Source organism: Cervus canadensis, chromosome 18 (assembly GCF_019320065.1).
Source record: "Cervus canadensis isolate Bull #8, Minnesota chromosome 18, ASM1932006v1, whole genome shotgun sequence".
NCBI classification, from domain to species: domain Eukaryota; kingdom Metazoa; phylum Chordata; class Mammalia; order Artiodactyla; family Cervidae; genus Cervus; species Cervus canadensis.
The window spans coordinates 54,469,219-54,493,096 of record NC_057403.1 but is presented as its reverse complement, the minus strand read 5'-3'; the positions used below and the strand labels follow the sequence as shown (position 1 = coordinate 54,493,096).

The 23,878-nt window shown below is 49.6% G+C and overlaps 1 protein-coding gene across 2 annotated transcripts in view; it reads left to right on the top strand.

The window, feature by feature from the left end:
* Nucleotides 1-23,878, top strand: part of ATP2C2 (ATPase secretory pathway Ca2+ transporting 2) — a 74,860-nt gene that overhangs the window by 22,468 nt on the left and 28,514 nt on the right. For both annotated transcript variants that reach the window (XM_043435705.1, XM_043435704.1), the window contains exons 3-10: nucleotides 25-141; nucleotides 3,742-3,831; nucleotides 5,135-5,170; nucleotides 5,288-5,349; nucleotides 8,808-8,916; nucleotides 18,993-19,142; nucleotides 19,218-19,286; nucleotides 20,063-20,138. In XM_043435705.1, coding sequence (XP_043291640.1) covers nucleotides 25-141; nucleotides 3,742-3,831; nucleotides 5,135-5,170; nucleotides 5,288-5,349; nucleotides 8,808-8,916; nucleotides 18,993-19,142; nucleotides 19,218-19,286; nucleotides 20,063-20,138 — 709 coding nt within the window. The remainder of the gene's footprint in view (nucleotides 1-24; nucleotides 142-3,741; nucleotides 3,832-5,134; nucleotides 5,171-5,287; nucleotides 5,350-8,807; nucleotides 8,917-18,992; nucleotides 19,143-19,217; nucleotides 19,287-20,062; nucleotides 20,139-23,878) is intronic.

Here is a 23,878-nt window from a genome sequence, read left to right as displayed (position 1 = left end):
ACCTGCCCGTCCTTCTCCCTCCAGGTAGATTTACAGAATGGGCTGTCAGAGTTCTCGGTGACGCAGCGCAGGCTGGTCCATGGCTGGAATGAGTTTGTTGCTGATAACACGGAACCTGTGTGGAAGAAATATCTCGATCAGGTGGGACCATGGCCGTCATTCTGTGCATTAACCAGTGTAGCCCCGGGGGTGAGGAAGGGAGCCGCCGTTCATTGTGTAACTGTGGACTGAGAGTGTCCGTGGATGAATCTCAGCACATGGGACAGCTATACTACAAGGTCAAAGGAGGCTTGCCCCTTTCAGGCCACTCCTAGCTGAGAGCTGGGCTCACTCACTACCTTGGCGGCCACAGTCACAAATAATAGTCATTCCATTCATAGAGGTAACCATGTGCCAGGCACCACGCTAAGTAAAAAAGTAAACCTCAACTTACTCTTCCTCCAGATCACTACTTTGAGATGTGGTGGTTTAGTCACTAAGTTGTATCCGACTCTTGCAATGCCATGGACTGTAGCCAACCAGCCTCCTCTGTCCATGGGGTTCTCCAGGCAAGAATACTGGAAGCAGGCTGCCATTTCCTTCTCCAGGGCATCTTCCCAACCCAGGGACCAAACCCGGGTCTCCTGCATTGCAGGCAGATTCTTTACCAACTGAGGAGAGTGAAATACAGAGAAGCTGAAACATTCTCAGATTGTGTAGGGCTGCCAGATTCAGCCAAGAAATTTACAGATGTCTGTTACATTTGAAATTCAGATAGATAAGCAAAGGATAGTTTTTTTAGTGTATGTTCCAAATGTTGCATGGGACCTACTTGTACTTAATTTAAAAAGCCCCTTGTTTATCTGAAGTTCACATTTAACTGAGTGTCCTGTAGTTTACCTGGGAGCCAGGGTCCAGAGTCCCGCAGTGTTAAGTGTTGCTGCTGGGAAGTGAAGCCAGGCAGCTGGCTCCAGAGCCCCTGGCCCTCTTAGCCTTTGCCACTGGTGCTGAATACACGTTGTATCAGTCAAATGCCTGGAAACCACGGGAAAGAAGGGGAAAAAAATAGAAATAGATCCTGCTGCAAGTTCCAGTGTAGAAATCAACACCCCACCTCCCACCCAGGACCAGCTCAGAAAGCTCCAGCTAACAGGCAGAATTTCCCAGATACCTGAAGCCACAGTTGCCTCAGTTTCCCCTCCCTGGCTTTTGCACCCTCTCCCATCCCTGACACCTGCCTCTCAGTCAAGCTCAGGGATACCCCAGGCTTCTGCTGCCTTCCCATGGCTCCTGTTTAAGGCTTCCTTGATTGGTCAGTTCAGGGACCAATCGCAGCCCTCCTTGTAGCATCCTCACTCTCCTGTCTCCTCCTGTCCCCACCCTGCTCATTGGTTAGTTCTCAGAGCCCTACGGATGTCATTCATTGACGCATTTTGGCACCAGAAGAGGCTTCTAGGTATGCAAGTGACTCTGGCCAACCCAGAAATTTCCTGGAATGCCAGTGTTGGGAAGAGGCAGCAGAGGCTCCTGGAAGTTGAAGTTCAGGGAAGGAGGCTGACACATGGGCCGTGGGGGACCTTCTCCCTTCTGGAGTAGGACCTTGGTCACTTCTGCCCTGGCTGCCTCTTCCACTAGGCCCTGCTCACCTGGCCTCTGCCCTGCCAAGACCTCACACCCAGGGCTGTCAGCCAGACTCCAGCCAGGACCTTTCCACGAATGAAATCTCTTCAGTTTCTAAGAGCAGGAAACATGCTTATTCATCCTAACCTCATCGGTTCAAGGATCCATCTCAGGGTATCCCTGTGGGATTGGAAGGCAGCTCCCGATGCCCGTGTTTCCTCGCCCTCGATGAACACAGGAAGTCCATGCGCCCTCACTTATTAATTCTTTGTGTTCATTGAGCACTTGCTCCATGCCGGATGCTGTGGTTCTCCTGTCTGTCTCCTCTAGTGACAGGGAGCTCACCACTTCACAAGGCGATCCTGCTTCTCCATCTCAGAAGACTTACCACTAGGAATTTTACCTTAGCATGGCCCCAAATCCCTGCCCCGGAGTCACGAAGCAGAGGTAGATTAGAGTCAGGCCGCCGGGTTTGATCCTACTTTCCAGCCTTGTGACTTTGAGTCTGCGACTGATCTGTCTTGAGCCTCAATTGTCCCCATTTAGGAAATGGGGCTAGTAAGTCCCTCCTGTTCTGAATTTTACATAAGAGGAAGCTGAGCCTGTATTACATGCTTAATAAAGGTTGCCCCCAGCCCCAGTGTCTGCCAGCTAGCCTTGGTTCGAGCGTAACTGTTAAGAGCACAGGTTTTGGAGTTGCCTGATCTAAATGAATCCACGGCAATTCAGTTTCTTTCAGAAACTTGGGTTGGTCATTTACCATCAAGCAGGACCACTTAACAGTTCCTGTGTCATGGGGTTGTGAAAGTCACTCAGTCCGTTCCGACTCTTTGCGACCCCATGGTCTATACAGTCCGTGGAATTCTCCAGGCCAGAACACCGGAGTGGGTAGCCTTTCCCTTCTCCAGGGGATCTTCCCAACCCAGGGATCGAACCCAGGTTTCCCGCATTGCAGGCAGATTCTTTACCAGCTGAGCCACAAGTGTCATGGGGTTGGGAGGAGCCTATAAAATGATGCAGTAAAGTGCTGAGCACAGGGCGTGGCTTGGAAGAGGAGCTCGGGAAATGCTGGTTATTTGGGCTCTTACTGCTTGTTGTAATAAATCTCTGGTGACCATCCCTTCCGCACATAGTAAGGTTTCAGCAGACTGCTTTCTGCCTGTCCCCTTTTAGGTGTGGGCTTAAAAGGGGCCCCATCAGAGCCAGAAGTGTCTCATTATTTATAGCCAGGGCGGCACTATTGGCCCATGGTGGGGTCTCCGCATTGGGCCTGACACCTGTGAGCCGTGTCTCATGGTGACTCACTGTGTCAGTTGGAGCAAGGCGGGTGTTTGGCATGGTCTCCAGGAGGGGCAGAGGAGCCTGGTGGTGTCCCTGCTGGTCTGGAGGGCTGCTCGGGTCCAGCCCCAGGGGAGGGGGCGAGATTCTGGGCTTGGGATTAGAGTTCAAGATGAGGCCAGTGCCTGGTCCCAGCTGTTCAGAGTGGCCCGAGCCAGGCTGAGGACCTCGGAGCTAACCCTGAGCCCATGGCTGGAGGGGTCCCTTGTGCAGACACGGGCCTGCTGCTCTTGGGGAAGTTTCCCATCAATCTTGCCAGGGCTGGGCTGGGACACGGGGGTCATCACACTTCCAGAAAGCCGGCTTGCCTGGGGGCCCCGGCGCTCCAGTATGAGACACTTTAGTAGGAGTCAACCCCCAGAGACCTACTGGAGAGCTTCCCACAAAATCCTGAAAGCTGCATCAAAGTTTCTGAGATGGGCCTGTTGTGAATGGAGCACCCAGGATGCTGGCCCAGGGCCAGCGTCCCACCAGAGGGGCAGGTTCTGACCTGGAGCGGCGAGGAGACGTGGCAAGATGAGACCAAGAACGGAAGGCAGGGCCAGGGCTGGTGTCTTGGTGACAGGGACACTGTCGAGATGACCCCAGGAAGCCGGTGTCGGGTGGACCGCGCTGGTGGGTCTTCAGGTGGAGGAGAACCATCGGGTGGTGACAGTCCTCCCCTCCTGGCCCTCAGATCACTGTAGGGCCGGCCTGAAAGCCAGGTTCTGGGCGCAGAGCTGACGCCGCTCCACTAGAGCAGGCCTGGTCTCTGATGTCCGTGAAGCTAGACAAGATCCCACCACACTGCTTTTCATTTTTCAGTTCAAGAACCCCCTGATCCTGCTGCTCCTGGCCTCTGCCTTGGTGAGCGTCCTCACAAAGAAGTACGAGGACGCCATCAGCATCGCCGTGGTGAGTGCGCCCCATGGGAGTCACGGGAGTTGGGGGACAGTGCCCCCCCATCCCAGACCTGGCTGCCGAGGTCCTGCTGAGTCTCTGCTTATCATTGTTATGCAAGGAGAAAAAACGAGGCTGTAAAAAGAAGGAAAAAAGTAGAAAACACAGCATAAAGAAAGGATAAGAAGTGTCCATGTTCCTCTACCTCACGAAGAGCTGACTCATTGGAAAAGACCCTGATTCTGGGAAAGACTGAGGGCAGAAGGAGAAGGGGCAACTGCTAGCCTGTGAGGCTGTTTGAATTCAAGTTAAATAAAGTGAGGAATTCGATTTCTTGGGTGAAGTCAGCACCACAATTCGAAAGCATCAGTTTGTCAGCGCTCAGCCTTCTTTATGCTCCCCAACTCTCACATCTGTACATGACTACTGGAAAGACCATAGCTGTATCTGGTTCCAAAATGTTTTCATTGCCCTGAAAGGAACCCCCGTACTCATTAAACAGTCATTCCCCTCCACCGCCACCAGCCCCTGGAAACTACCATCTGCTTTCTGTGTATCCGGATTTACCTATCCTGGGTAGTTCTTATAAACAGAATCCTACGCCGTGTGACCTTTTACACGTGGCTCTTATATGTGACCTTTTGTTTAATGACTTTCATTCCTGCTTCCTTCTATCTGTCAAATGCTGTCTTTTGAAATACGAAAACAGATTCCTTCCGTGCAGTGGAATTCAGAGCTTCTGTTCGAAAGCCTGAGGCTAGATCCACATCTTCTGATGTGAAATCATGTTTATTAGAAGCTTTGTATTTGTTTGTTCAGTCACTGATTTGTGTCTGACTCTTTGTGATCTGTGGATGGCAGCATGCCAGGCTCCTCTGTCCTTCACTGTCTCCTGGAATTTGCTCAAATACATGCCCATTGAGTCAGGGATGCTATCTAACCATCTCATCCTCTGTCAGCCCCTTCTCCTGCCCTCAATCTTTCCCAGCATCAGGGCCTTTTCCAATGAGTCGGCTTTTCGCGTCAGGTGGCCAGTTATTAAATGCTGGTGAGATATAAATGATCGGATCTATACTGTATCATCCTGTGTTACAAGTGTATCTATGCCAAAAAATCTAGAAAGATAACCCCCAAATGTGAACCTCTGGAGGCAGAATTGGGGCTGCTTTTTTGGCTCCTCTGTTTTCTAAATCTCTGCACACAGTGCTCTATTTTGCAAGGAAAAAGGAAAGACATTTTGGAAGACAGTGTCCTCCCCTGGATCACTTACCTGCTCATTGGCAATGGGTGTTAACATGCCCTCCCGTCTGCCCCCTAGGCTGTGCTGATCGTGGTCACCGTTGCCTTCATCCAGGTGTGTATATGTGCCCTGAGTTCCCGGGCGGGGTCACCTGGGCTGATGGGAGCTTTGTGGGGGCCCCCCCAGCCCCTCACCCCGCTTAAACACAGTGTTGCGTGTGCTTCCGGCCAGGAGTACAGGTCAGAGAAATCTCTGGAAGAGCTGACAAAGCTGGTTCCTCCTGAATGCAACTGGTAAGTCGGAGACCTCCAGCCCACCCCAGGACTTTGTGGTTCATCAGAGGAGTCAGTGGGCTGGCGAGTTTGGCAAAACGTTGGTCACCTTTATATCCTCTGCCGTGTGATACGGGAGAACCATGTCTTACTGCTGCTGCTGCTAAGTTGCTCCAGCCGTGTCCGACTCTGTGCGACCCCATAGACAGCAGCCCACCAGGCATGTCTTACTAGGGGTTAGCAAACCTGATCGCTGCCCCGCCAGCAGATTGCTGTGTGTCCTTAGATGTGTCGTTCAGCCTCTCTGGGCCTCCACACTGTCACTAGTGTCTAATCAGGGTGCCCAGCCTGGGGGCCGTGGATGGCAGGGCTTTGGGAAGAGGGTGGCCCACGAAACCTGTGATGAAGTGTGCAAAGTTGTGTGCATTTTTCCTAGAAGGCATTTGACAGGTTTCCTGAGGCTGAGAAGAAGCTGAGGGGCAGGGCTTTAATGATAAGCTGAGCCTCAGAGCTCTGACTGAAGCGGGTGGACAGGTCGGTGATGAACCCTGGCCATTTGCTCAGCTACCCACCAGCCTCTTTCCCACCCGAACATTCCTGCTTTGCCTTTTGTTATCACATCACCCTCCCCAAAGACATTTAAAAAGGAAAGACAAGAATGTCTCCCCTTACCTCCTGGGCTTGTCTGCTTAGCCCAGTGCTGTGCGAGGGGACTCCCTGGAAGATTCTATCACATGCACTGCCCGGGACAGCATCACTAGTCACATGTGGCTGTCATTTTATTTAAGTTGAACTCAAGCAGCCTCACAGGCTAGTGGCTGCCGTCACAGATAGCTCAGCTTAGAGGGTTTGCAGGGGCCGCTGCCCTTGGTCAAGGAAACAGCAGAGGCTGAAGTGAGAATGTTGCCGGCCTGCTGGTGTGTGTGTGTGTGTGTGTATGTGCGTTTCTATTGAATTTTTTAGTGTACCCACAATCTCCAACCAGTTATTCTCCTTGTAAACATGAAACCACTCTGGAAAAGGCCCAGGTCTTCTCCCTCACCCCTCCTGGCATCAGCTAAGGTTGTCTTAAGTCATCTGTCTTTCCCAAATACACACTGCCACTCATAAGAAAGTCACCGCAGGTATCTCGTGATCCAAGGTACTTTGGAAGGATTTCAACAGACAGTAACTCTCTTTTATCCAAAGGATAAGCTGAGAGAAAGAACCTTAACATATATTTGGATACAGATGGCGTAATTGAGCATAGAGCTGGAGGATAGAAATGTCTAGTGAGAAGTCCCTCCTCTCAAGGAATCAGCAAGTGAAGAGTGTGTGTGTGAGAGAGAGAGAGAGAGAGAGATACAAGGCGGAGAATAATGAGTAACGAAGTAGAGACCAAAAGAGCATGCTGTGAAAGCCTGAGAGGCATGAGTCAATTCTAGAAGGTTCTTTGGGGGGCAGGAAAAATGTCTGGGCTTAATGATGGGATGAACAAGGTGTCAGAAATCCAGACGTGTGATGTGTGACGTAATCCTATAAGCAGACAGAAGCATCCATGATTTATGGGGTTTGATGAGCTGATCTTAAGTTTAAATATCAAGTCTTGGCCTTTCAGGCAAATAGTATGCATTATTGATGTCCCTGGGAGTTGCTTCTGAAAGACAATTTTATTTTCAAGAGCAGCAGAGGCAGGCAGCCTGGGAGAGTTGAAAGAGCAGTGAAGGGACACAGCCTCCCTCCCCGAGCCCCTGAGACCCATGTCACAGAACGGGAGAAGCATCTGCCCTGCAGACCCTTCCTGTGTTACCTCCATCCTTTGTGCATTCATTAAATATTTACAAAGCACCCACTGTGTGCAGGGTGATGTTGTCCCAGGTGAAGAGATGGGAAAGCCCTGGCCTTTGGACCTGTCACACTCCTAACAGGGGAGGCAGATAATGAAGTGAAGGAATGAAATGATTTTGGAATGAGGCAGGTGCATTAAAGCCAAAAAGACTGAAAGCCAAAGCCACACAAAAATTAAAGAGAACCTCGTAGAGATGGCAGTGACTGGTGGAGGTGTGGGAACAACCCTGATAGCTGGCTGGCAGGTTCCCCTGCTCTGACATTTAAGGTGGAGCTGAACTTTAAGTTGAGGTCTGATAAATGGCAGGGGCCAGCTGTGGGAAGAGTTGAGAGAAGAGCAGACGTATATCTGATAGGTGCTCTTGGCTATAAAACCCAGAAAATTCAGCTGCACAAATCACAAGGAAACTGTGTTGTCTTATGGCAAGGGATCTGAAGTGAGGGGCCAGTGGGGTTAGTTAATTCAAGATGGCATCAAGGACCTGGTCCTTTTATCTCTTTACTATGTCATCCTCAGCTTGCTGGCTTTGTTCTTATACTGGATTCCCTCATGACCCCAAGATGGCTGCCATAGCTCCAGATGTCACAACCAGACATGATAAAGATGAAAAAGCCCAACAGAAGAGGTCATGTGTATGCATAAAGAATGAGAAAATCTTTCTCTTGAGCCCCTGCCAAATACCACTCCTGTCTCTTAGGCCAGTGTTGTAGATCATGCCTGTGTCTATGTCGGTCATGGGCAGGGGATGGGATCACCCTGACTGTCTCAGCCTGTCAGGACCCACCCCCTGGAGCACTCTGCTGTGGGGAGAAAGGCAGGTGTCTGAATAACTGCATTCTGTTAACAGGAAAGAGAGAGTGTCTGCTCCACCAATCAAGGTCCACAAAGACCTTGAGACTAGAAATATCTGGGTGTACTCAAGGGGGTGAATGACAGGAGGTAGGATGTCTGGGTCTAACTCCCAGGCTCTTGGAGAGGGTTTGGAGCTGGAGGAAGTTGTGATCTGATTTTGTGCTTTAAGAACTCTCTGGCTGCTACATGAAGGAGGCCCAGGGAGGAGCATGGGTCCAGCTGGGGGGTCCTGCCATGTTGGGTAAGGAGCAGCACGTTGTGGGTTCAGTGGGAACCCGTACACAGAAGCATGTCTATGTCTAACAGCAAACAGCCGTGAAGAGCAGTCCCAGGCCTGGGGGGTGGGGGTGGTGCTCCCTGGCTTCTTGGGCACTTAAGATGCTCCTCCTGGCTTTAACAAGGTTCTGCTGTCCCTGAGGTCGGAGCTGAGCTCTGCACACCAGAGCGCTGTGTTCTCTGAGGACAGAAGCACCGCCAGCTGCCAGCTTTGTCGAGGAGCTGTTTCTCTAGACCTGCAGAAGCTTCTGGAGGCCATGTGGTCCCACCTTGTTTCCAAGCAGGGTGAACAGTATTCACCCACTTTTCAAATGAAGCCCAAGTTCTCCTAGGACCCAAGCTCTTTCCCAAGAGCCTTTTAGGACATGTGAATTTAAAAAATAATAAAACCATTAAGGCACAAGCATTTGTCCACATCGGAAAGAGAAAATGTATTTCTGTAACCTTTGCTCAAGCTTATCAAAGTGCCTGAAATTGAGATGTCAACCAGGATGCTTTTGTTTTCTCCCCTTTTAAAACGCAGCATAAGAGAAGGAAAGCTCCAGCACCTGCTAGCTCGAGACCTGGTACCCGGAGACATCGTGTCTCTCTCCATCGGAGACCGCATCCCTGCCGACATCCGTCTCACAGAGGTGAGGGGTCCAGACCCGGGTCCAGCGGCCGTGCAGACACTTGGATTCTTGGAGGCAGGCATTCTCTCTTTCTTGCACACACGTGTACACAGACATAGGCATATGTGCACAGAAGCAGAAAGTTAGCAAGCAAGCCAATTTTAAGCACAAAGCTCCTCCAATGGCATTTCATTAATTATGTATTCTCATGTAAGTATAAGCCTAACACGTGTTGGTTATGTGATTTTCTAGCTTGTAGCCTACTACAGTAGTGAACTGAACCATGGTGGGGCTGAGGAATGAGGGAGAAGTTGCTTCTAGAAACAACCACACTGATGGCAGACAGAAGCACTGTTAGGCTGCTTAATCTCAAGGATGAGCACAACCAGTCCAGCCGTAAAATGTAGCACAAGCTTCTGTTAAGGGTGCAGTTTGGGACATCGGGTGTGGGGCTCCGTTCCCAACCGTTGCCGATCTCAGGGTGTCACGACCTCACAGAACGTTCTCTGAGGCTCTCGAAGATAATCCTGAATCCTCAAGGAAAGGAAGAAAAAAAAAGGTGAAATCAGGTTCAGAGAGATCCGTTGATGGGAGTAACCTATTTTATGATCCCTGCCAAGAAGGTTTAAGGATTGTTCAAAGCTTTTAGTGATAAAGGATTAAGCCCAGGTTATCGGCCCGATTTATTTATTTAAGGAGGACGTGTTCTCTGGGTCAATAGCAGGCTGTTGGAAGGGTGGCCTGGAGAGAGGTGGGGAGTGGAGGGAGACAAAAGAGACTGGAGCCGACCTCCGGGACCTGCGCTCACGGCACCCTGAGCCTGTCTTTGGAGGTGAGGCAGGGGCCAGAGGGCACCCGGGCTTTCCAGCCCTGCTGCCCCTGTGTTCAGATCCCCAGGCAGGGCAGGATGAGGGTGAACAGCGAGTGTACCCCACACCAGGGTGAATTCCTCTCCGTCTGCTTCTCCCCACACGAGCATCTGGCCTCCAAGTTCAGGGCATATGGTTCCCAGTAGAGGAGCCGCTGTCCAGTGGCCAAGCCCCACATGCAGGGAAAGCTGGGGAAACCAATCTGACACTGTCCACGCCTCCCTAGGGATGGGCTCTTCCCTGCAACGTGGAGGAGTCCCCAGGTACGGGGCGGGGTGTCCACATAATGGGCATCTGATAAGCAGGACGCACGTATACTGTGGACGCTACAAGGAGGCAGAGTGGTGAAGTGGTTAGTGCCCTGGGGCTGGGCTTTAGCCAAGTCCTATCCTTCAGAAGCTGTATGACCTTGAGCAAGTAGCTTAACCTCTCTGTGCCTCAGTTTCCTCATCTGTCAGAGGGGTTAATGTTCATTCCCAACTCAAGGGTCTCGCTGAACTGAGCTAAGACCATCAGCCTGCTTGTGCAGCCCCCCAAGGTGGGGACAGAGTCCTGAATATCAGCCGTTGATTAAACTGTTTATCATTACCAGGCTTGACAACAGTTCCTTGAAAGAATTTTTGAAACCCCAAATAACTCCTCTCCTACTTCAACTGGTTTTCTTCCTGCCCTGCTTCTATCAGATTAGATGGTACCTGGTCATTGCCAGCATGAGGACTTTTTCAAGGCTACCGGCCACCAACACTCTGCAGATTTCCTCTCTGGTCCTTTTGCAGTCAGTAGCTTTGTTTACTCATAGTAGAATTTGTTTAAAAAATGATTTTATTTATTTGGGTGTGCTGGGTCTTCCTTGCTGCGTGTGGGCTTTCTCTATTGTGGCGAGCAGGACTGCTCTCCCGTTGCGGTGCAAGGGCTTCTCATTGCAGCAGCTTCTCTTGATGTGGAAGCTCTCTTGAGCTCTAGAGCATCCGGACTTCAGGAGTTGCCTCACGTGGGCTCAGGAGTTGCAGCTCCTGGGCTCGAGAGCACAGGCTCAGTGGGGCTTCATTGCTCCGGGGCACTGAAGCAACCGCCTGCACTGTCCAAGGGTCAACCGTATGTAACAATCAGATCGGCGCTAGCTCCTGTGTAAAAGCCGCCTTGCTTCATCTCCCAGTGACCTTAAGAGGACAGTGGGACAGTCCTTCTTTTACAGTGAGGACACAGAAGCCTGGAGGGCTGAGCTCACACAGTCAGTGGGGCAGAGGGGACTTGAACCGGGCCACCTGGCTCCGGAGCCCAGGTCCTTCACCACGGACTCCAGGCCCTGTGTCGATGCAAACAATCGCTAATAAGAACAGAGCACATGAGCCAAACTGAGGACTGTAGCCCAGGAGACAGGCTCGCCATAGCCCAGACAGACTGCTCCGGAAAAGCATGGTTTTCAGCGCTGTTTTGTATCCTGTCACAACAAAGAAAAAGAAATTCCATCAAACATGGCAGGGGTACATTCCTTCAAGGTCGCCAAAAGGACAGATTAGCACGTATGCAGTGAGAGGCAGGACCCTGGCATCTGGGAAGAGAGCCTTATCTCGGAAGGAGTCCTGGCTTAGAGGCATTCACCCCTATCTTCAAAGTGAGCGCTCTTTGCTTCTGGGTAACGCGTCCTTCTTTGATGGTGAAAGCAGGTGTACCATGTACGGTGCGCACAGGCTGTGCTGCTGATCATAAAGTCCAAGCCAAGTCATAAATGCCAGACCGGCGTCCCCACTCCATCACCTCTTTCCCGACAGCCGGCTCTCCGGACTTCCTTCCTGGCTCTCTGACTTTCCCCCCAGGTTTCCTCAGTATGTCCAGTTCTAGAGCTGCTGAGCAAATTGTTACACACTTGGGGCGTAAACAACAAGAGTGTGTTATCTTACAGGCTGGAGGTCAGACTCAAACTCAGTTTCACTGGGTGGAAATCAAGGCGTTGGCATGACTGTGTTTCCCATTCCCAAGCTTCAGGGGAAAATTGGTTCCCTTGCATTTTTCAGCTTCCAGGGTCACCCACATTTCTTTCCTCGTGCCCCCGAATCGCTCCAACCACTGCTTCTGTCTTTTTATTTCCGTCTCTCAGACACTGCTCTGATTCCCCTCTCGTAAGGACCCCTTTTAAAATCACTTGATGTCTTTTTTCTTCTTTTAATTAATTTATTTGGATGCCCCGGGTCTTAGTTGCGGCATGAGGAATCTTTTAGCTGTGCCATATGGGTTCTAGTTCCCTAACCAGGGCTCGACCCTCGGGCCGCTGCATTGGGAGCGTGGAGGCCTGACCCCTGGACCAGCTGGGAAGTCCCTGTAATGACATTTAGGGCCCCCCAGGATCATCCAAGCTAATCTCCCCGTGGCAAACCCATCCGTTTAATCACACCTGCAAAGTTTCTTTTGCTGCTAAGACAACACTTTCACAAATTCCAAGGATTAGGACTTGGGTGTCTTCAGGGATTAGATGATAGGGGGCTACTATTCAACCCACCACCCTCAAAGCCCTCCTCTAAGCCTCTCCTCCTTCCCTCCCTGCCTGAGGGCACCCCTCCCAAATCCCCATTAATCAGTCCGTCAACAAAGATTTCCTGAGAACTACTATGTGCCAGGACCTGTGCTTCGTGCTGAGGAGGCAGTGAGAACAGATGAGACCTCTGTTTTTAAGCCTGGAGTGACAGACCACATCTCCCACAGGGGACCTTGTGGGCAAAGCCCAGGGGATTCTGAACTTCCCAATCAGGACAGACTTGACTGGCCCACTGCAGTCACAGAGGGCTTCCTGGAAGCAGTGCCTTTTGAGCCATTCTGGAATGGACGTTAACCAGCTGTTCCAGGCAGAGGAGACCCAAGCTGTGTGCTCAGCCCTGACTAGGAAGCCAGATGCATTGCTGCTATCAGCTGCCTGTAATGCATCTTCACACAGGAGAGCCGTTCCTGCCATCCGGAACCTACTTCCCACCAGCTGGACTTAGCTGTCCTCATTCCTGAGGTCTCGGCCCCCAACTGTCCCCTCCACACCGGCTGCCCTGATCCCTCTCCTGAGGCGTCACCTCCCCTCCCTCTCCCCACACTGGATTCCTGCTGTTCATTCCAGTGTCAGTTTGCTTTCCTGTCTATTGCTCCTGTCTATTGCTTCAGTTTAGTCACTCAGTTGTGTCCGACTCTTTGCGACCTCATGGACTGCGGCACGCCAGGCCTCCCTGTCCATCACCAACTCCCGGAATTCACCCAAACTCATGTCCATTGAGTTGGTGATGCCCTCCAACCATCTCATCCTCTGTCATTCCCTTCTCCTCCCGCCTTCAATCATTCCTAGCATCAGGGTCTTTTCAAATAAGTCAGCTCTTCACATCAAGTGGCCAAAATATTGAGTTTCAACTTCAACTTCAGTCCTTCCAATGAACATTCAGGAGTGATTTCCTTCAGGATGGACTGGTTGGATCTCCTTGCAGTCCAAGGGACTCTCAAGAGTATTCTCCAACACCACAGTTCAAAAGCATCAATTCTTCGGCGCTCAGCTTTCTTTATAGTCCAAATCTCACATCCATACATGACTACTGGAAAAACCATAGCCTTGACTAAATAGACCTTTGTTGGCAAAGGTCCCTCCACAAAGGCAGGGAGTTTGTCTGTCTTGGTCACTACTGGATTCCCAGGGCCCAGAAGAAGGCCTGGCCCTTGGCAGGACACAGATGGACAGATAGCCCACCTCCATTCCAGCATATCCAAACCCAAACCCACCTCCCTGCCTGCATCCTTACCCCTTCCCAATCCCCTAATCCCCATTGTTCCTGTTTCTCTGGCCAGCTGTCTTCAAGGGAGGCATCTTTGTCTCATCTCTCTCTTCTTTCCTCTTTTTAAAGAAAAAAAAATAGACTCTATTTCTTAAAGTCTTTTTCTTGTTTTGACCATGCCAAGAGCTTATGGTATCTTAGTTACCCGACCATCAATCACCATGACCCATCCCTGCTGATGCTGACCTTGATCAGCTGGCTGAGGTCTGTTTTCTCACATTTTAATGTGTTACCAATTAATAGGGTGCAGATGACACCACCCTTATGGCAGGAAGCAAAGAAGAACTGAAGAGCCTCTTGATGAAAGTGAAAGAAGAGAGTGAAAAAGTTGGCTTAAAACTCATCATTCAGAAAACTAAGATCATGGCATCTGATCCCATCACTTTATGGCAAATAGATGGGGAAACAGTGAGAGACTTCATTTTGGGGGGCTCCAAAATCACTGCAGATGGTGACTGCAGCCATGAAATTAAAAGACACTTACTTCTTGGAAGGAAACTTATGACCACGCTAGACAGCATATTAAAAAGCAGAGACATACTTTGCCAACAAAGGTCCGTCTAGTCAAAGCTATGGTTTTTCCAGTTGTCATGTATGGATATGAGAGTTGGACTATAAAGAAAGCTGAACGCTGAAGAAAAGATGCTTTTGAACTGTGGTGTTGGAGAATACTCTTGAGAGTCCCTTGGACTGCAAGGAGATCCAACCAGTCCATCCTGAAGGAAATCAGTCCTGAATATTCATTGGAGGGACTGATGCTGAAACTCCAATACTTTGGCCACCTGATGCGAAGAGCTGACTCATTTGAAAAGACCCTGATGCTGGGAAAGATTGAAGGCAGGAGGAGAAGGGAACGACAGAGGATGAGATGGTTGGATGACATCACTGACTCAATGGACATGAGTTTGAGTAAACTTCGGGAATTGGTGATGGGCAGGGAAGCCTGGCATGCTGCTGCCCACAGGGTTGCAAAGAGTCGGGCACGACTGAGCGACTGAACTGAACTAATTAATAGGGATTCTTTCTGTGAAAGATGCTCATGTTTGGGCAACCACAGCCGTCACTCCAGCTGGAAAGTGCCCCCATCTTATCAATCCAACAGGCCCTCAGAGGTCCTCCTCTGAGGCTCTGTTCATGGGGCTCATCCTGCCATAGGAGGAAGCTGCAGTGACCCCACACCATGTGGATCAAGACTAAACTCTGCCTTCTGACTGTTCACAGTCTGGCCTGCCCCATCGCCCCATCCCAGACCCTATGAGAGAATGGATGCCTGAGCTAAGAAAATGCAGCAGAATCCATCTCTGACATGACCTAGGCTGTGGGGCCTCGGGCAAGCTTCTGAAGCTCTCAGAGCCTCAGTTTTCTCATCTGTAGAGTGGGGATCAGAGCAGCATCTTTTCCATGGCATAGTCGTGAATGTTTCATGAGAAAAATACACTCAGCAAATGTGTGTTAGCATTAGCATACCATCAACAATAGTAATTCTTCTCTTAGTTTCTCTTGCACTCTAATTTAACATCATCCCATTTAGTACCTCACTGTCCATTTGTTTCAAGAATTTGATTTCCAAAGTTCTTGAAAAAAGAACCTGACTTAAAATTCTTTGGGCATATAATTGGCATCCACTTTAAAGTCCTGTTGACTCGGTCAATTGAAAAACTGGGTAAGCAGGTTATATTCTAATTGGTCTTCCTTTAAACAGCAAAAATCAAAATAAGCAAATCATGTGAGCCTCAGTGTGTCTGAAGGGGTTATTGTTGGAACAAGAGGAGATGTAGTTACCTTGTAGCCCAGTGTCTCCCAACACTTCCCCACAGGGTGGTCCATACACTGCAGCCCCCACTTGGAGAATGTCAGCATCCATTTGCATAGTAAAGACCCCGAGAAGTCCTGCAGTAAAGAGAACCAGTTCACTGGGTTTACTCCCATGTGTCTCAAGCTGTTTTCCACCATGGAACCCTCTTTCCACAGACCAGCAATTAACGTCCTATGAAGGAGGGTCCCCCAAGACAAGTGGGAAAATCCATTTTATACCTGGAAAAACTAAAGCTCCCCAAATCACAACTATGTGAATGTGATTTTTGTTAACATAAGAAGTCTCTAACCCTCGTGGGTCCACTAGGAAAGCAGAATGGAGGCCCAGGGGGCTTTTGGACCTGCAGTCAGCCTTCACATAGTCTGGTACAAGTGTGAAGACTAGAATTAAAAACAGAAGAGTGACTTCCCCGGCGATCCAGTGGTTAAGACTCTGCCTTCCAATGCAGGGAGTGCGGGTTCAATCCCTGGACAGAGAACTAAGATCCCACATGCTTCTGGGTATGGCCAAAGATTAAAAAAACAAAACAAAACACCCAAGACAAATTAACCCGTCTACTTCATTCCACTTGCTGCCAGTTGCTCCGTGTTCTTTCTGTCCGGCACTCCCATCCATGCGTGCTCCCTCACTGAGAGCCTTACTGTGCTTCACGTGGCCTGTATTTCTTGGACTGCAGGCTTCCCCTCCTGATGGAACTGGCCTGTCTTCTAATGTCTAATATAGTTTTGCACATTTTCCCCATGTTTATCCTTCTCTGCTCCAGACTTTTCATGGCTATATCCCAAGGTTATATCCCAATCTCTTAACCAATGCCAAACACAACTAGGTTCCAACCACACCTCCCACACATCCTCTGCTCGTCATGCTGGTCCCCACATGGGTCCCCATGTAGACCAAACCTTCTGTCTCTTTGCTCACGCCCTCTCGCATTGATGGAGTTGAGGCCCCGTGAGAGCAGGGCCAACTCTTCCCCCTCCAGCAAACCCCATGCTGGTTTCAGCACCTGGGACAGTGCCCACCTCTGTCCACTCCCGAGAACCTGTCCCCAGAGAGGATGACCCAGTTCCACTGCTCGGCATGCAGGGCTTCTGTCCTTTTAGTCTGTGGCTGGGGTGCTGGGGGAAGAGAGGTCTTTATTTACCTCCCCCCATCTCTTCCATTGCTTTGATCAAACTCATTATTACCAAGTCCACTCACCAGCAGTTCTCCAACTTGCTTTCTTTTCCCTCCTGAAAGACCTGCCTGATTCTCTTACCAGTGTCTGCTGATCCCTCAAGGCTTGTTTCATGTCCTAGACCCTCCAAGAAACTCTGCAGCTCATCCCACCCCCCCCACCACCACCACTCCACACTCCTGTTTCCTGAACCTTCTGAGACAGAATAGATCCGATTAGGGCATCAGGTTGTTCTAACTACACCTCTCAAACTCAGGCAATGGCCGGATTCTCTTTCACTGCTGATTTACCATTTTTATTACAATATAACTTCAATGGAACAAACATAAAGTTAGGTACAAAATCTATGTGCTTCAAATTAAGTGAGTTACAACTTATTCTAATTATTATCATGTCCAATTAGACCACATTTACTGGAAACGGAATCTCTATTTGCCATAGTTACTGTTGTTCAGTTGCTAAGTCGTGTCTGACTCGTTGCAATCCCATGGACTGCAGCCTGCCAGGTAGGTTGACAATAAATAGCCTTGACATACTCCTTTCCCAATTTTGAACCACAGAGGTGTGGTAGTTTCTGCTGCCTGGGACCTGTGGGGTCAACATCTGGTCATTCTGGATGACTCACTTTCTGCATTTCTCCTTTCGTTGTGGGTTAGGAGCTGCCCGTGAGCTCATATGACTTTGCGCCGATGTCCTGGAGATAAAACATGAAGATTAGTCAGTAGTTGTGTTTGCGGTGGTAGGTTGAGACAGATACATGGGCTTGAACAGGCAGGGGTTTATTCCTATTTCACGTGATGAGAGCCTGAAGGGGGAGCCGACAGGGTGGCTTCACCACAGAAGAAAGGCCCTGGGTTTCTCCCAACCCTCCTCTCTGCCCCCTTAGGCTGTGGCATCCTGTTAGTGTCTGTAAAATGGCTCTTGGAGCTCCAGCCATGAAAACAGTGACCCAAGCAGAGAGAGAGAAAGGTGAAGGGGGCAAAGAGGACCTGTCAGCTCAGCCCCCTTCAAAGATCTGCACAAAGACCATTCATCCCATTGTCCAGAGGGTGGAGACACCGTGAGCTGCCAGGGAAGCTGGGAAACAGGGCTAATGGGGTGGGATGGGGGCCATCATCACACCCAACGCCATGGGGTTCTGTTAGGAACTTAGAGGGTTAGATGGATATTACTTGGCAAGTGGTGGCTCCTGTCATCCTCGGGGACTGGGGTCCCCTGGAAGTGTGCACATTTTTATAGGTTGTTATTGAATTGTAAAACTTGGGAGTAGAGAGAACTCACAGACTTCTGTTTGAGAAAGGCCAATCTAACTGTTCTTTTGGGAGTTTGAAGGAAGGTAACTTCTTTTAGTTGCTCTTTTTTTTTTTTTTTTTTGCTTCAGTGAGAAGTCCCTTAGGGGCAGAGCACACCCTAGACACCTTGCACATCCTTGGCGGTCCCCGGCATGGTTCTGGCCATGGAAGACCTACCTCCTGAGTGATACCTACTGGGCCTGTGGTCACTTCCGCAAGACTTTGAATGGCTAAGAATGCAGTCTCTGGAGCCATCATGTTGGTTCAAACCTCTTCTCTGCCACTAATAAGCTGTGTAAACTTGAGCAGATTTCTTAATCAGCCCATGCCTGTTTCCCCAAATGTAAAGTGGATAAGGGACTTCCCTGGTGGCCCAGTGGCTAAGACTCTGTGCTCCCAATGCAGGGTTTGATCCCTGGTCATGGAACTAGATGCCACATGCCACAACTAAGAGTTCACGTGCTGTGACCAACAGGTCCTGCCCACCGCAAAGAAGATCGAAAACCCCCCGTGTGGCAACTAAGACGGGTGCAGCCTAATCAATTAAATATTTTAAACAACATTATAAAGTGGATAAAATAATAGTGTCTTTCATGGTGGGTGTGAGGATTAAGCAAGAAGCCTTGTGAAGTGCTCTGTGCTGGACCTGGTGCATAGTAGGTGTTCTGGAAATGTCACCCTGGAAACGTCAGGAAGCGTGTGTATCTGTGACTGCATGTGTGTTTCGGGTGTTAACATGACCTTAGGCTGTCATCAAGTAACCTGGCTCAGTGCTACTCAAATCATACAATTGTGTGGGAACTCCAGGGTGGGTGGGATGTGGGAGTTAGGGGAAAAATAGGATGCTCCGAAAGGGATACTCTAATTTAACCATTGCCTAAGTTTTTTTAAAAAGTTTTTATTAAAATTTAAAAGGGTGTTAAAACAGGATTTGAGATTGCTATGTTTTCTGAAAGGGGTCCCACATTCAAAGCTTTTCTCATTCCTCGGGGCACCCGAGGCCGTGTTCTGATTCTTGTTTCCTGATTTCTTATTTGCTGTCTGTTGACCAGTGACATTAAGGTGTTAAGACACTATCCTGGGCTTTGAAAACCAGCTCACAGGTTGGGGGGCTGTTACCACACCTTCTCTCGTTGCTCCCCACAGGTCACAGACCTCCTGGTGGACGAGTCCAGTTTCACGGGAGAAGCCGAGCCAAGCAGTAAGACAGACACCCCGCTGACGGGCGAGGGCGACCTCGCGACCCTGAGCAACATCGTCTTCATGGGGACCCTGGTGCAGTGCGGGAAGGGCCAGGTGAGCCCGGGGCCTTGGCGTCCCTCACCTGTGGGCCTTCAGCTCAGACCTCACACCTCTCTCTCCTGGACGCAGGGCGTCGTGATCGGAACAGGAGAAAAGTCCCAGTTCGGAGAAGTGTTTAAGATGATGCAGGCTGAAGAGGTGAGGGGCTGGGGGCGTTGGGTTCTTTCTTCTTTTTAGATTATTTGTATATTTATGGCTGCACCGGATGTTCATTGCTGCATGTAGGCTTTCTCTAGTTGCGGCGAGCAGCGGCTACTCTCCTGTTGTGGTGCTCAGGCTTCTCACTGCGGTGGCTGCTCTCATGGAGCACGGGCTCTAGGGCCCCGGGGGTTCAGTACCTGTGGCACATGGGCCCTGTTGCCTCACTGCATGTGGGATCCTCCTGGATCAGGGGTCGAACCCGTGTTTCCCCCATTGGCAGGCGGATTCTCAACCACTGAACCAGCAGGGAAGCCCTGGGTTTCTTGTAAGGTGGGGTTTGAGATGATTATCAGCTGGTGACACCTGTCCCACCTACTCCTTAGGAACAAGGATGATATGGTTAATGTGAGTACACTTTTAAAAACTTCTTGCTTTGAAATACTCATTAGGATTTTTGTCAAGATATGACTTATGGTGATATACACAGATCTGAAATGTAGCAGTCCGTGGATTTCTATATATGTGCCCTGTGTAATCATCACTCAGCTTAAGATATAAAAAAGCAATCCAAGCAGGGTCTTCCCTGGCGGCCCAGTGGTTGGGATTCTGTGCTTCCACTGCAGAGGGCACGAGTTCCATCCCTGGTCAGGGAACTAAGATCCCACAAGCTACACAGTGCAGTCAAAAATGAAAAAGAGAGAGAGAGAGAGAACTAAAGCAGGAGGGACACTCCCGGATCTCATCTAACAGACCCATTGTTCTCATCCTTTCAGACGCCCAAAACTCCTCTACAGAAAAGCATGGACAAGCTGGGGAAGCAACTGACACTCTTCTCGTTTGGCATAATTGGTGGGTGAAGGAGGTTCTGCATGGGGTCCTGGTGAGGGTGGAAGAGGGGGTGGGGGTGTGTGGAAGGGAGCCATCCTGAGCACCCATAGCTGTTTCTCAAATACCTTACTACTCACCTGGGTGAGGACTGGGGTTTGGGATCAGAGGTTCTTGGTCAGCAGCGAGAGGTCTCTGTATCAGTCTGAACAAGCTAGCAGCTGTAACAAGCAGCTCCTACATTTTAATGACTTAACATGATCATAACTTATTTCTTGCTCACACTACAGTTTGTGGGCACATTCCTGGTGAAATGGCTTTCCTGGGTAGCTCACCTCCAAACCCTGACATGTGGTCCCAGGCTCCTGCTTTATTGTTGCTCTGCCTTCCTCCAGTTCCTGGGAGGGGTGGGCCATAATTCTGTTAAACCAGCAAATGGGGAAAGAAAGAACATAGAGACTTGTGGGGAGTGGGGGTGAGGGGGGAGCATTTTTTAAGGCAGGGACCAGGAAGTGAAGTCATTACTTTTGCCCATTCTTGATTGGCCAGAATGAAGTCACATGGCCTACCTAACTGCAAAGGAGACTGGGAAATGTAGTCTGGTGGTGCACCCAGCCACGTTTCTATGCTGTGCCTAGGCTTGTTCCTACTGACCTTTGGCAGCATACCAAACAGTATCCCCATGGTGCTGCAGCCCCAAATTCAGGTCTTATTCCTGAATTATACCCTGGTCCCTGCACCTGCCCCTTCCTGCTGTCTTCAGTTCTGGCTTTGAGTCTGTATCCTTTGTTCTCAGCTTTCAGGGTCAACCAGTGCCTGGGCCATTATAGATTCTCAATAAATGTTGGTTTAGTGAATAAAGGAACAAACCAGCCAACCACTGCCCATAGCACAAGCAGTGATGAGAGGAAGTTCTAGTGAGTCTGGCTAAAACTGCAGAGTGGAGAAAGTTCTTAGAAGAGGCAGCTGGCCCTCCTAGCAGCAGTTTTGTTGTGCTTCTGGTCATCCAGATGCATTGGTTCATTTAATGAATACCTTACGACACAGTTAATCCTGCGATAGGTTCTGGGGCCACTAAGATGAGTCAGACACAGCTTCTGCCCTTTGGAGGACTCCAGAGAAATAGGAGAGAGATACCTGAACAAATATGATATGTGAAGGTAGCTGTTAATTTTACATGGGAGAGTTGAGAAGGCTCCAAAGAGGAGGTGACATTAAGTTGGGTCTTGTAGGATGGGTGGAGTTTGCCAAATTAAAAAAAGAGAAGATGGGGAATTTCAGACCAAGCAAAACACATATCCAAAGGCATGGAAGGTATCTCCCATTCCTTTACAACTTGTGAAAGTGAGGTCGCTCAGTTGTATCCGACTCTCTGCGACCCCATGGACCGTAGCCTACCAGGCTCCTCTGTCCATGGGATTTTCCAAGCAAGAGTACTGGAGTGGGTTGCCATTTAGCAAAGTATTAAGAGGATACACTCTGAAGTTGGATCTCTCAATTCTGTTGTGCTGGAGATAGACCTGCCTGCCCTTCCTCCCTGGCCACCCCTTCCCCTCTCTAGTTTCTAGTCTCCTTTCCAAGTGTCAGTTTTGGATGTTGTACTCAGAGTTTGTTCAGTCAGTAGGTTTCCTGTTTTTGAGTAGCTCTATGTCCTCTTCCCTCCTTTCTGCCCTAGTCTGCCCTGGAGCAGTTTCATGGGAAGTGGGTTTTATCTTAGCCTGCCAAGTCTTATCATAGCCAGAGGGGCTCTGTGCTTGTGAGAGGATTTGGAGGCTGTGCTCAGGCATGGTGGGGGAGGACTGTGATAGATTAGTGATGTCTGTCATGGAGGGAGAGTGGCTCTATGTCACCACTCACCTGCCCTCCTCGGGGTTACACTGATCAGACGTCTGGGACAGGGTGGATGGATGCCTACATGCCTCTGGCTGCCCAGAGGGCCCTTTTACTCTCTAGAGCAGGGGGTGGAAACTCTGACTCCCAGGCCAAATTGGGTTCACCACGTGTTTTTGTGTGGCTCACAAGCCAAGGCTTTTTTTTACATTTTAAATGACTGGAAAAAAATCAGAAGAAGAGAACATCTTCTGACATTAACGTTATATGAAAATCAAATTTCAATGTTCACAAATAACTGTTTTATTGGCACACAGCCAAACCCATTCATATAGTATCTATAGCCACTTGCACACTGCAATGGCCAAGTTGAGTTTCAACAGACCATATGGCTCATAAAGTGAGTACTGTTTTCTACCCAACCTGTTAGAGGAAAAGCTGTCTGCCACCTGCTCTAGACCCTGGGGTTGCCAGAAGGAGAATGGGCTGTAATAATAGCCCCCAGAGAAACTACCAAGTAGGTGTGCTTCAAGACAGATTGTCAAATAGATGCTCTTAGCAGGCCTTTCCACAAGATTAAATCTGTTTCAAAAAATGTTCTAAGTCAGAGGCCCTGCAGGGTTACTGCCTTGTATAAGCCATTATTCCTCACGTTAACTTAGAACTTAAATTGGCATGTCCATGGCCAGGCCTGTGATAACCGCTCAGATGTTTTTTCTTTTTAATAAATATTTCAAGAATTGCTCTGGCAGAGTGGGAGTTGTGAACCCTTAGAAAGGCCTAGGGATGCTGGGAAAGAGTGGTGTGCTGGTAAAGGCTTAACAGCCGGCTCCAGGGGAAAGTGGTGTTTGTCACCTCTGTGGTCTCAGTGCTCACAGTATCCTATTTCTAGACACCGGTGGAAAATTACCGAACCTGAATTTGGGGAGAAATAAGCACATTTGGCTTTTGTAAGGCCCCCACCCTCCTACTGTGGCAGGGCCCAGGATGGGGGCAGGTCCTGTGGGTTGGGCTCTGCCCCTATTTTTAATAAAACTTCCCCCCGAATCTTTCTAGGTTCATTTGGGTTCCTGCTAAGATTTCGACTGCTGAGTTCTGTTGCTAATCAAAGTATGAAAAAATAAAAATAAAAAATGAAACCCCAATAAATCAGATCTTATGACCTCTCTACCCCCAACACACACGTACCCACACACATGCAGACACACACACACCACTACTGCCCAGCAGAAAGCTCACCCTGGCTCTGCTTTCCCTGCAAAACACAGCTGATGCTCTTCGGCAAGTCCCCCAGGACGTGTCACGGGCAACTCCTCTCACCTCCTACTTCCGCCTCGCCTGTCTTGTAACTGTGGCCGCAGCAGTTCATGACTTGGTGTTACTGTGGGCCAGGAGCCATGCTGAGATCTCCAAGTGCATTGTTACATCTTAAATCCTAAAACAAGCCCTTGAGGAAGATGTGGTCATTTCCCCCACTTTACAGATGAGCAAACTGAGGCCATGCCTGGCGGACCCTGAACTTTTCCCCATTGCCAGAACGTCTCAGGGCTTTCATAGGCCCCAGCATGAGTCATCCACTTCTTTACCTGGAGGCGCCATCTCTGACTGTCCACATACCCCATGTCTAACACAGCATCTGGTGTTTAAATACTGGGTCAACAATTGATGAAAGAGAAAAATGGGATAAGGGATGTCTTTAATCACAAAAATGCAGAATAAAGTCAGTTAAGAGAGAGCAGCTCATGAGTCCATCAGGGGAGCGGCTGTCATTGGTCACATCAGACACCTCGAGGCAAGTCCTAGGAACATACAGCCTGTGGGAAACTTCTGAAATAGCACAGAAATGTTGCAAACAACCCCAGATAAACTGGGTGACTGTTTCTTTCTTTTACTTGAACTGACTTGATCCTTTCCTGAAAAAGGAAAACCACCCT